Here is a 12,989-nt window from a genome sequence, read left to right on the forward strand (position 1 = left end):
CATTCCAAAAAAAGTAAAAAACATAGCAACTGGACTTGTTTTCGGTAGTTGAAGACGTTTCGCTTCCTCTCCAGGAAGCTATTCTCAATTCAAAAAGTCTGGAGTAATGTGGAGTACCAAGCTTTATACTACTGCCCAAACAAAGGCCTTGTAGTAAGCTTGTTAGTGCACATTACTCCAGACTTTTTGAATTGAGAAAGCTTCCTGGAGAGGAAGCGAAACATTATCAACTACGGAAAACAAGTCCAGTTGCTTTGTTCTTTACTTTTTTTGGAATGACCATGACCTGGATGACTGAGAATCTTCACCAGCAAATCTGGATGGATGGACAGATGAATAGATAGATGGATGAACAAATAGAAGAAATGTTTCAGCTTTATTCCTTTATAAACCTGACTTGTTTCTTTTTTGCACTGTTTCACCAGTTCCTTACCTTCCAACTCCTCCAAACTTCTCCAGCCTCTGTCCCCCTTTCCTGCATTTCTCTTGCTCTGCCTGGTCTCTCTGTGCTTATGAGGAAGAGAAAGAAAGAGCAGACAGAGAGAGAGAGAGAGAGAGAGAGAGAGAAAGAGAGAGAGAAAGCCCTGACACATCGGCCCAGTTCCTTAATAATGTCATCCGTTGTGAACACTATTAGAAGATTACCCTCGGCCCAGGGCAGCCCTACCATGTGCAGGAACTAGATAACCTTGTGTTCTTTAATTTAATATCAACACTTCCCCTCATTTCTCGGCATGCTTTACAACACACAAATACCCTTCTTGTCCCCTCTGGTCCTATATGTCTTAAATAGGGTGGGAAGGAGAGGGTGGCTGTAAGAAGGGGGTGGGAATTACAATTTCTTAAAGATTTCTTTCCTCTACGAGGAAGTGTTGCAAATTGCCCCTTGTCGGTGGATGCGAGAAATACATAAACAAGCTTCTTGCTGAGATGTAATGAAGTTTAATACACTCATTTTCCCTCAGCGCAAATTCTACTGAAGCAGCCTGTTTTTATTTAAGATGGGGGTAATGTCATGCTCCTTCCTCCGTTTTTTTTTTTTTTTTTTTTTTTTTTCTTCTGCTTGCAGGCTATCACAGACTGCATTTAGCAAAGGAAAAACTCCCTGTCACACAGTTTGATTATGCGGGGATGAAAGAGGCAGGGATATACTGCAAAAAAAAAAAAAAAAAAAAGATGGAGAAAGAGAGAGAAAATGATCTTCTACTTAAAGGAGCTAGCAGTTACAAAATCAAACGCTACACTCCATCCCTCACAAGATGAATCACGATCCTGAATTAGCCGCTCTATCCTGCCGCTGCAGCTCCCATCCTCGGGGCCGCCGTGAGCCAGGCGATGGCGACGCGAGGCCCGGGCGGCGCAGCCCCTATCACTCACCAGCACCCACTCACATCGCCATTACCACGCCTTTATCTCATCTCCTGCAGCCTGCCACGGACAGCCGCCTCTGGGTCCTCCAGGCTACTTTACTAATAACCTGCTCCTTATCAGCCGCTGTGCACCTCTGCCTGTGATCAAAGAGCCAATTAATGGAGCGGGGAAAGGTGAAGCATTCAAATAATGGAGACAGCTGTTTTTCTCTGTTTGAGAAAATCCATTTTGTATTGTTATCAGCTTCATACAGCTCGCCCACCCTCTCTTCGAACTAGCGCTTAATTCAAGTCGGTGTCTGCGTCTGCCTGGCTTGATAAGAAAGAGAGGGAGAGAGAGGGAAAAGAGGGTAGAGCGAACAGAAGATGAGGTTGAGAGGGAGAAAAGAGCCTTGGTCACAATGAACTTTATGTAGAAGAATGTGGCAGGAATATCACAGCAGTCCGACTCATCCCCAGGCTTTATCAGCTCCAAAGTGCTTCAACATAGAGATAAGGATAGGGGAAGGAGGTCATATAAGGGGCTGCGCTTCCAGAGCCGACGAGCTGCTTTGTGGCCTGGCTGTTGCTCATTCCGGGAGGGGAGCTGCTGATTCCAGCGCTTTGAGCTCCATTACGATCTTGTCAGGCAAAAAAAAAAAGGTTAGTTAGGAGGTTAATTGTTCTGTTCTCAGAGCAAGCCATAACTAGCTCCATCAAGGGCTCATATCCTTGCTTCTTTGTTAGCCACGTGTCACTATTTAATGTCAGCTGTAGTTTTGGTCCCTCTGTTTGGTGGGGCGTTACTGCGTGAGCTTAAATTGTCTCTTAGAATGCATCGGTAAGGACAAAGATCTCCAATTTACAGGAATAAACGTATGGTAAAATGACTACCTCACATTTGTCTCACAATAACACAAACGCATCTAGGTACATTAGAATATCATCAAAGAATTAATGAAATATGTGTCAGTAATTCAAAAAGAATAGTATGACTCACGTCTTATGATATATATTTCAAGCCTGGTGATCATGCCTAACAGCTAATGGAAAGTAAAAATGTAGTCTCCCTGCAAAATATGATATGTAATAAGACCACGAAATATTATTTTAATAGAAAAATGTCTTCCTATTGAAATATATGTCCATGTACTGTACATTATATGCACCTAATACGAGGCTGGTGCTCCTTTAGCATGAATCCCCACATTCAGACGGTTAACCCTTGGGTGAGAACCTTTGACGTTTAAAACTAACATCCTTTAAAAAAAATGCTTTAAGAATATCAAAATAAGTTTGTTTGACTTAAGAAGTCATTAAAAGGCTAACAACATCACATCTTTGAGGATTGTCTAACGCTACATATTTTATCTTTCATCTGTTTTAAAGGGGTCATTCAGATATATCGGGATTATTATTCCGCTATATGATCAAGTCAGTATTTTCACTTGCAATAAACAGTCCAGTTCAGTTAAATTGGTTCGTTTTCATTGCAGAGTTAAGTTTATGGCTTAAAGAAAGAAAGAAAATGTAACACACCGAATTGGTGATGGCTATTGCAGGTAAGATACTGATTGCTAATACCGCATCCACAGAATCAAGCGTCTAAAAATCCAAACAATCATTTTTAACATTAACATCTTTTTTGATTGTTTTACTGCTATCAAAGCAAATTGATTCACGCAGCAAAGGAACACAGAGAAGTCTCCAGTCTATGGGCAAGAATTAACATATTTATTACACTGTAAAGAGAACAACAATACCAGAATTATACTGCAAAGTTTCACAGACTGACAGACCATAGTTTACAGCCCAAAAAAATAAAACAAAAAACTGAAATTAAAATTAAGAAACCAAAAGAAATAAATCAACAAGAAACCACAGTTCTGACATAGTAGACTGGAAAGCTCTCTAGAAGACACTGACTCTAAGTGATTTAAAAACCACTCTGTGTCAGGCTACCACTAACCTGTGGTTTTTATATCTTATTAAAGTATTGCACAACAACGTCAAATTATCAGAACTTTCTTTTTCTTTTTACATTTTGCCAACAGACCAGAAAAACCCTCCCCCACCCACCGTTGAAGTTCAACTCATTGCCTCTGGTTAATGCTACGCAGTTTGCTGTTAGCCCCTGCATTTTTTTCCTAATATCTAGGAAATTTAAATAATAGGCAAGTCTAAATCATTGGACTTATTTTTTATATTTTATTTTGAATTAATTTAATTAATTTTTTAATTTTTTAAATTTTTTATTTTTTTACAGGATTTTCCTTTTTGTATATTTTCCCCAGCTGACAGGTCGACAAGCACATCTGCAGGTCTTTACAACAGACAAAAGGAGAAAAGAGGGAAGAAAAAAAAAAGAACGAGACATTTCTTCTCCGTGATCTTAACTTTGTATCATAAACATAAGAAACAACTTTTTTTTTTCTTTAAAATTTGCACACATTTTTAGATTTGTTCAAACATTTCAAACTCTTGGTGTACTCAAAGTCTTACAGGAACATAACAAAATCTTTTTTTCTGTTTTTTTTTTCTTATTTCTATTCGTTTATGTTTCATTTATTTATGAGGTCTGCATTGTTACCAAGTAGTGATATGGTTTTGCAGCTGTATGAGCTTTGACTTTGGGTTTTTATTTTTCCTGTTCTCTTGTGCCCATTTGGTTTAGACTAGACCAGTATCAGTGCCACAACTGATGCTCTTAACGTGCTCTAAGAGGTAGAGTGAGATAAACTGGGTTGCCACCTAGAAATTTGTAGCAAAGCACAGCTAGAGAAGGGAATAAAGGTAAAATAGAGCTTCTCTAAGAATGGTTGACTGAGATTTTATCTTCATTTTTTTTTTTCTTTTTCAACTCAGATTTTGCCCTGATGGATGTCTGTTGTATTGTTTTTCATACAGTTGTGTTCCGACAGCTTGGCTGTCTCGTCACAGCATCTTAGAAATTGGGAGTGAGGTGTCGGACACCTATTTTGGACCGTGTGACCCTTCGAATTCAAGAGTGCAGGTGTGAGTTTTTAATTTGACATGAGAAAAGAAACAGGGAAGTATAGAGGGAGCAAAGTTCCCCAAACATTTGAGGGCATCCACTTGTTTTCTTGAGGTCAGAATATATTCTTGTAACAGGCTTCTGTAATAGCACCAAGGCGTTTGGGTGAGGAGCCTTTGAGTATGTCAGTGCTCTCTAAATGCAAATGAGAGGTTTGTTTTATTGACATTGTAGATTTAGAACAAAGCTTCAACTTATTAATCCGATATTTTATGTAAACCTCCTGGGGACAAATGCAAATGCAAATGATATTGGTGTAAAAGTCAAGCTTTAAGTACAATTTGGGGGAAATTAAAAACAGACTAAAAGCTGACATGGACACTAAATATGCTGATGCACCGAGAAATCATCTTAACCGATCCCGACTGGTGAATTTACAAGATCGGATCTCTATCCTGATCACTGAATGCACCAAACCTTTGCATTACCAGATTATGATACCAGACATTTAAAAAAACCCTCTTCGGTGTAGATGTCATGAGGAAAGAACACTCAAAAATAGCTATTTTCAGTATTATTGAGGTTAACGATGTTAGCGGAAGCACAGTCATTTAAAAGGAAACCGTATTTTCTACAACTGGTCAAAGACATTTCATGCTTTTCAACCAGGCCTCGAGAGAATGAGAGAGACTAAAAAGTTCAGCAGATAAGGGAACCGCTCAGCAGGACACACCAACATTTCTCTGTTTCATCCTTTTTGGAAAGCCGTTTGGAAATGTTAGTTTAGGTTTGGCTCCCACCACACTAATTGCTGCTGTGGCCGAACACAGCTTAAAATGTGAACCGCATAATCAGACTTTCGTTGTTTTGCCATTCTTCTCTCACACCGATGGTGGGATGTTTTTTCTGCTTCTAGTATAAATAAACAGCTGGTCATGGCAGACTAGAATTATTATTATTTTTTTTTTTTGAAATGTTGCTTATATTGTAATCCTCAAAGAGAAATTGGTATTGGTGCATCAAAAACCTGACAAAGACTGGAGAAATTGGCCAAGAAAATTCCGATCAGTGCATCTCTAACTACCTAACTAACTAAATCTGACTTTTATGAGATGGGAAAATTAACAACAAATGTATAATAACACATCTTGAGTTTTTAACAAAATATTTACCATGTCACATTCTGTATTATTGCTCCAGGTAAAATGTAACACTGCAGTTTATTTTGATGTTGCGTTCCCACTTGTTTTCCTCTCTCTCTTAATGGGTACAGCTGAGATCCACAAAGGGTTAAAAATAAATGTAGTTTGTGACGTTGAAGTTTTGGTCTTTACAGCAGGAACCAAACCTGTGGAAAAAAAGTGATCAAACATCTAAGTGGACAAACCTCTTTTAAGACATGTTTACATCAGAATTTTGGTCCTTGGTGTCAGTCTTTGGCTGTTTTTGGTGTTTCATGTTGCACTCATGATGTAATACTGTGTGTGTGTGTGTGTTTGTGTGTGTGTGTGTTTGCGTGACCTGGTGCTTTGCAGTGTTAAAGCTGTCAATCGAAGTCTACACCTCTGCATTTGGAAAATCACTTTGTTAGAGTACTTTTTTTTTGTATTTTGACTTTTTTTGGTTGTTTTGCAGTTTCTTTTTTTTTTTTTTCAAAAAAACAAATATTTAACAAATCTTCAGTAATGTACATGCACAGCGTGTAGCTATTTAAATTAAAAAAAAAACATTTTGGGTGCTATTCTTTAAGTGTTATGTGGGGGGAAAAGGGATTTTGATGCGTTCGTGTTTTTAAACCACATCTGTCCAAAAAAAAAAAAGATAATAAAAAGGATGATGATGCTAATACAGTATACAAAACTGTTGATGAATTATGGCTCTGAGAATGTTGAAAAGAAGCATGCCAAAATAACTTCCATGACAGTGCAAATACATATATATACAGTGCAGCAAAAAGGCCTTTGTCCCCTCACAGATTTGTTTTTTGCTTTTTCTGTCTCTTTTAAATAATTCAGATCGTCGTATCGATGTCAGACTAAGATATCCTGAGTAAATACAAAATTCAGTTTTATTTTTTTTTGGTAAATCTGAATTCAAACTCTCTAGCCATGCCCAGGCCTGCTTACTGGCAGACTAAGAATCACTAAAGTAGTTACCTGTCTGACAACACGAAGTAGGGTAAAATATTTCAATAAGCAACCCATCATGATCTGAAACATTTACGTGTAACAAAAAAAACAACAAAAAACAAAAGAAGTCTGTGAGGGGCAAATGCTTTTTCCCAGCATTGTGTGTCCCTTTTACAAAACAATTAGCTTAGCATTCCACACAACATGCTAGTAATCTGGGTCGAAATTAAGTAGCAGCTCTGAAATATAATATTGTGTCTTTTCATGGGATGAGAGGATAAAACTTATGAAGCTACAAAGAATCTACCACCTACACACAGAATAGAAAAGCAGCTTTAAAAAAAAAAAAGTTAACACTTCTTTTTTTTTTATCTCTTTTTGCTCCAGCTAGAGATGGAATTATGAAGAGTTTGAACTGTGACTTTTTTTTCCCAGGTGCTATGCATTGTCACAAGTGTCCAACACATGTTCAATAAATAACCATCGGCGACGCCACAGGACAGAAAGCTCAACGGCATGACGTCTACGGAAAAGGAATGAACGGCCCGAAAGGAAGGCTGAGACGGGAGGAGCGTGTCGGCACACTGTTGGTTTTCCAGGTCTGAGCCGCCCAGCAGCTGCCATTGAAGATGTCTGACAGTCTCGCCGGCAAGATGATAACCTCATTTTCTGGTTGTTAAAGCGCTTTTGTAAGCCAGCGAGCGTGCACGCGAGATGCTTCGCAGCGCATCCTGCACGCCTGTGTGTGTGTGTGTGTGTGTGCTGCGGGCAAAGTTTTTGCATTCTCTCCAAGAAGTCTTCCTTTTACATCCTTCGGGGGGGATTCGGATTTCACAGCCCACTGACCTGGATATTACGACAAGTGAGAGGGAAATAATGCCGGCTGAACAGCTGGCTCGGCTTGCAATCTGCCGCACATCTGCCCGTTTCTTTGGCGGCTGGGTCTGCGAGCCAGAGGATCGGTCCATCCCTTATTTATTCATCAGCCTGTATTGAAATCTAATTTCTTCATTTGCAGCGAGCAATCGGCCGCTTCAGTCATTCTGCTCTGTACGTATAGGTAACCTGGGCGTAAGGGCTGGCGCGGTGAGGAAATAAAGCTTGAATGGAAGATGATGAACGGAACGTCTGTAAAAGGGGAGGTCTTGAGTTCCTCTGATCGGTCGTTTTGTATTTACAAAAGAAAGATAAGCTACAATGACGACATTGACAACGACGGGTACAACGACAAACGCACAAGAGTAGAGAAGGGTAGCAATAAAAGGATTTTTCAGTTCATTCATTCAAAACAAAGAATATCTTTGCGTCTCTTTAAAGTCACGGCAAGTCAATATGACCTGATTATTGACCTCATCGTCCTCCTCCTTCGACCGCATCGTCCCTACGTGTTAGTCGGGATTTCCTGGAATCTTTTGCAAGGCAATGTCAAGCTGTGGACAGTCATGCTGCTTGTGGGTCTCAGAGCGACTGTGTCGAACGTGGGAAGCTTTCCTTAGCGAGGTGTGCCGTCGAGGGCAGAGGAGGACGGGGTGCTGGGGGTGGAGGAGCGCGGAGTGGCGGCCGGCGGGGTCGCGGCCGGACTCCCGGTGCCGCTGCTTGGCGTGCAGGCCGAGGAGCTGATGGGAGCAGGAGTCTCTGAGCCTGAAACTCCTCCTGGCTGCTGGCCGGACTGCTGCTGCTGCTGCTGCTGCTGCTGCTGCTGCTGGGCCTGGAGGGTCTGACCGCAGACGTGGTGGTGCTTCTCCCAGTCCTTGTGCTGGCAGAAGGAGCCGCAGTAACGCGCGGTATTACAGCCGCTGCACGTCTCGCTGGCCTTGCGACCACAGTTCCAGCAGCTCTGATGGATAGACGGAGAACGAAAACAAACAACGACAACTTATTAACGGAAAATGTGGGTTCACAAACAGCCAGATATTTGTCCTGAGGAACGTCTGATCACTAAAAGAGAAATAATTAACTGCAGTTTTGTACATCTTACAGCGCTTTGCAAAAGTAGTCACGTTACAAACAAAGGTTTTATTAGGATTGTGTGTGATTGGCCGAAATAAAGCAGGAAATGATTGCCAAGCAGGCATGTTTTTTTTTTATATTATTTTCATTTTACAAAAAATATATTGAAGGTTTTCCTTGAAAATCTGAGGCATGACTTGAAAACCGATGTTCACCGAGACTATCCGTCCAATCTGAGCGATCTTGATCAATTCTGCAGCTGACACTTCAGCGGGGAGGTAATTCTATAAAGCATTATGTCAGAGCGGTTCGCACAGCAGCTTTTTACCTGTAACAAGTTTTGAATATAAGCCACTGGCTGACTTCACATAGATGTGAGATTCACGTAAGCAAAACGAGACTAAAAGAGAACACGACAGTTACTGGGTTAAATCTTTTCTTACTACACAAAGGGTCTCCTATAGAGATCTCGAGAGCATTCTAGGGTTGCTGCACATCCTCAGAAAACCAGAAGAACAGAGTCATAGACAACCTCTAAAAGTTCTCCTCTAAGACGCTTAACTTTCACAAGCGTCACTCCGCCAATTAATGTCAGATGTCAGCCATATTTCCCTCTTACTTAACTGATTAAAACCTCAAGGTCTCAAATGGCCATTAGCAAATGAGGGGCGCTTTCCTTATTTCCTCTCAGCTGAATTAGAAACATCCTCCTGTACAGCCTGGCTACAGCGCGTGAAAACAAAGCAGTAGACACTTGAGTGTCCTTGCTGCATTTTATTCTCTCACAATCTTCTGACTACAAAGCAAAACATTTAAGGCTTGGCGTATTTTAGCGTTGCAAAGAGGTTACATTAGATCCATTTACAGGTATGGCAATAAAAAACCCCGTGGAAACTCACTTATTTGTATGCAAGAACATCCTATTAGCCATCACGTTCCAAAGTGACTAGAACGGCTGCTAATGGAGATGCGCGGAGAACAGCAGACAGCGCTTTCATGATCTTACCTCGCTGGAGTCCTCCTGCTGGTTGATAATGGAGAGCGCGTCCTCGGCTGCCTGACGTTTGGCCTCAGCCACCGTGCGCTCCATCTTTGCCCGCTCGCTGCTGATCATCTCGTGAGCCTTTCGCTCTGCCTCCGACACGGCCTTCTGCAGCTCAGACATGGCCTGTCGCTTGACCTCGTTCACCGCCTCTTCTGGAAGGAGTTTGGAAAGAGAGGACGTCATCCCTCGCATGTATTTCGTCCCACCGTTTTCCTTCAACGACTAAACGTGTCAGATAATGCTATTATAAATGCTATTCCTGGAAGACATAACGGCGTCTGTGCTGATCGGAACCCCCCGGTAAAGATGTGTGAAAAAAGCCTTGAAGTATAAAATCAAAAGTACAGCAGCATAATGTCAAAGCTAAAACAAAATCAAGAAAAACAATCCCCTAAAATAACATTCCTGCAGCGTTTTTTGATTAAGTGTCGAGGTCAGCGTTATTTTTTCCAGTAACGGACAAATTACCTGCACCTACGTGTTGCTACAACTCCAACAATTAATCATCATCAATTGTTTTACACATTTTTTGTTATTAATTCATTTCATACAACCCAACTCAATTAAATATCAAACCCAGACGATTTTAAAAAAAAATCCTCCATATAGGCATTCTACAGAGAATGGCCCCTATAGCTCTAATTTAAACTGATTTCTATCAATGCTTTTGAATGTAATCTTGTAGCCAAGCTAATGATGGAAACCTTATTCAAAAAGCAAACTAAACATGAATCTTTTATGTTAAGTAAAAAAAAAAAACTGAAATACTCTCAGAAAATAAAACAACAGAATAAGTCATTTTATTCCAGATAATAACACGGTGCTTTCAAGCTTTCCCAGGGTGTTATTTTACACTTGTTTAGAGCAAAGAATGACCTTGCGTGTGGATATTAAACAGCAGAATCATGTCAAAGCAAGAGGAGGGCTTTTTTGTGTTTGCTCCCGTCATGCCTGTAACTTGACTAATTGTGTATGCAAATCGGCCAATTTGCATTTAAATTATGCATTTCCATTGTAGTCCCAGAGGCCCACGCGGCGAGGGGAAGTGGGAGACGCGGCAGTAAAACCGTGCAAGGTGCTTGAATATTTATCACCAACTGTAAACATTTTGCCCGTTTCAAACAGACATATTCACGGCTGCTCTCTATTGTATTAAAAATCCTGTTTTTGCAATCCTCCACGGGTCACGTTTATATCGCTTTCTTCTCAGAAAAGAACAGAATGGAAAACAAAAAGTCGTGTTTTCTTTCTACAGACCACAAATACAAACAACTTCATGCGTAATAAAAAGGCTGACTGCACTTTTTGTACACTTTATGGCTACGTTGTAGGTGAAAAACGCCTTCTGCATGAGACAAAATGTGCACTTTTTTCCTAAATGCATTTTTCCCCACACTGATTGAGCAAAAACATATTTAAACCAGGGTGGTTTTGTCTTTAACCTATTGTGCTGTCTGAAGCCATGGAAATTGCTCTGGTGCCTTGAGATATACGCCTGGTGCATTGAATCGTGATTACACACCAAATGCCTCAGATGGAAGATCGATCAAAGCTGGAGAGGGGAAGGGAGAGTACTAGAGAGCAGTCGGAGCTCCAATGGTGTTACTCAATTCAATTTAAATGCATATTACTTGTTCTGAGTATCACACACATCATGCATGGTCAAGCAAGGGGGGCAATTTCTTTTCTCCAACAACTTTAAAAGGCACATATAATCTATCTCTGACACTGAATACCAAGTGGATTCCTCATGGACTGGACTCCTTCCAGTTCTTCAGAGCAGCCATATATGTGAGTGTAAATGCACTCATAGGCTTCAGTTAGAAACACCGTTATTATGTTTATTTTCCCCCACAAGTTGACACAGTTCGTCTATTTTTCGAGAGCAAGAAATCTCTACAATACCCCTTAGTTAAAATAAAGAAATCGTTTTTTTTGCACCACAGTTCTCCTTATCTTGCCTTTACAGCTAGTTTCTTTGCTGTCCGTTTTACAAGAAATAGTGACACAATAAACCCCAATACAAATACCAAATCAGCCAATCACATGCCAGCAATTGACATCCAGATGCGTTTAGGACGACCTACAATTCAAAGTGAGCACCAGAACGGGGAAAAAATGGGATGCAAGGGATTCTTAAAGAGGCCACGTTTGTAGTGCTAGGCAGGCATGGTCTGAGGATATCAGTAACCGTCGACCTACTCTGATTTCCAAGCATGGCCATCTGTTAGATTTACATAGAATGGTCCAAAAAAAAAAAAAAAAAAAAGGTGATGGGAAAAGGGAAAAAGGCGTTTTGAACAGAGTTCAAAGTTCAAAGAGTTTAAAGGAGAAAAACCGACCGTTTCAAGATGATAGAAAGGCAACGGGCAGCTCAAGTAACCGCTCGATCCCACCGGGGTCTAACAAATCCTTTTTTTTTTCTCTGAACAAAGAGCATGTTGCACCTTAAAGCAGATGGGACTACACCAGCTGAAGACCACACTTTTGTTGCCACTGCTGTCAGCTGTGGTGTACAGTTGATTCAATCACACACCTTGGAGACTACTTGGGTTGAGCAAAAACAAAAATGTTTTGGTGTAAAGGTATTAGAATGCAAGTCGGTTGACCCAATGCGCTTATTAATGTGTGCTTTGGCATCTGTGTATCTGGTGCTGGCCAGTTCAATGCATGACTGGCAAAGAAATGTTGCTGTAAAGATGGATAATTACAGGCTATCCATGGCTGAAGTGTAAATAAACAAAATATGAGCGGTTTAATGCTGGACAAGGCTTAGTTTTCTCTTTTGAACTGTAACGTTAGGTATTACAAGCTCTCATTAAAGATTAAGATGCAATTACAGTGAATGCTAGCATCTCTGAGAACATATGCTCCGCGAAAGAAGGGCTCAATCTGTCATGACTTCCAAATTCCCTTGCAAAGAACACATTGTATAACAAATGTAGGGAATGCTTTGGTACAGTAGTTCTTGTGCTTTGACCACTGAAGTGGTACACAGCATTTGTTTTAAAGTGTTTTCAGGACTGAGCGGACATCAACCTCTTCCCACCAGCCATCAAAGTGGAAAAGAGAGAAAATGTCTTGTAAACTGTGAAGAGACAAACACGAGGGATGAAAGTGGTGCTCACCGGCTTTTTTCCAGATCTCTTCAGGGACATAACCGGACACAGGCCGATGCAACAGCTCCCTGTGAATCTCTGCGGAAGAAACAAAGCGGGTCGGTAATTTTTTTAGCATCACACACACACAAAAAAAAAGATTGCTCAGCAAATGTGGAGGATTTTGATCCGCAGTATTTGTTGACTCATGAAACAAAGTACAGCTTCTTTTCAAATTGTGCCGACCTCATGGTTCATTTCTGAAAACCAGAGGAACGTCAAATAGTATTTACTCTTAAAAAGTGGTAATTTGTTTAATGGTCCCCCTAAAAAAGATGTGAAAAGATACTATCATCCTCCCTACTGTGCACAGCGATAAGATCAATTTTAAGTTGCGGCTCAGCTTTTTTTCCCCACAGTTTC

General features: G+C 40.7%; 1 protein-coding gene across 2 annotated transcripts in view; it reads right to left on the reverse strand.

Annotated features, from left to right (window-relative positions):
• Positions 1-3,060: 3,060 nt before the first annotated feature.
• The window catches only part of runx1t1 (RUNX1 partner transcriptional co-repressor 1), an 80,870-nt gene continuing 70,941 nt past the window's right edge, over positions 3,061-12,989 (reverse strand). For both annotated transcript variants that reach the window (XM_036145144.1, XM_036145143.1), the window contains exons 9-11: positions 12,597-12,665; positions 9,430-9,620; positions 3,061-8,310 (exon numbers count right to left, since the gene is read on the reverse strand). In XM_036145144.1, coding sequence (XP_036001037.1) covers positions 7,966-8,310; positions 9,430-9,620; positions 12,597-12,665 — 605 coding nt within the window. In that variant the 3' untranslated portion in view covers positions 3,061-7,965. The remainder of the gene's footprint in view (positions 8,311-9,429; positions 9,621-12,596; positions 12,666-12,989) is intronic.

Source organism: Fundulus heteroclitus, chromosome 13 (genome assembly GCF_011125445.2).
Source record: "Fundulus heteroclitus isolate FHET01 chromosome 13, MU-UCD_Fhet_4.1, whole genome shotgun sequence".
In the NCBI taxonomy this organism is placed as follows: domain Eukaryota; kingdom Metazoa; phylum Chordata; class Actinopteri; order Cyprinodontiformes; family Fundulidae; genus Fundulus; species Fundulus heteroclitus.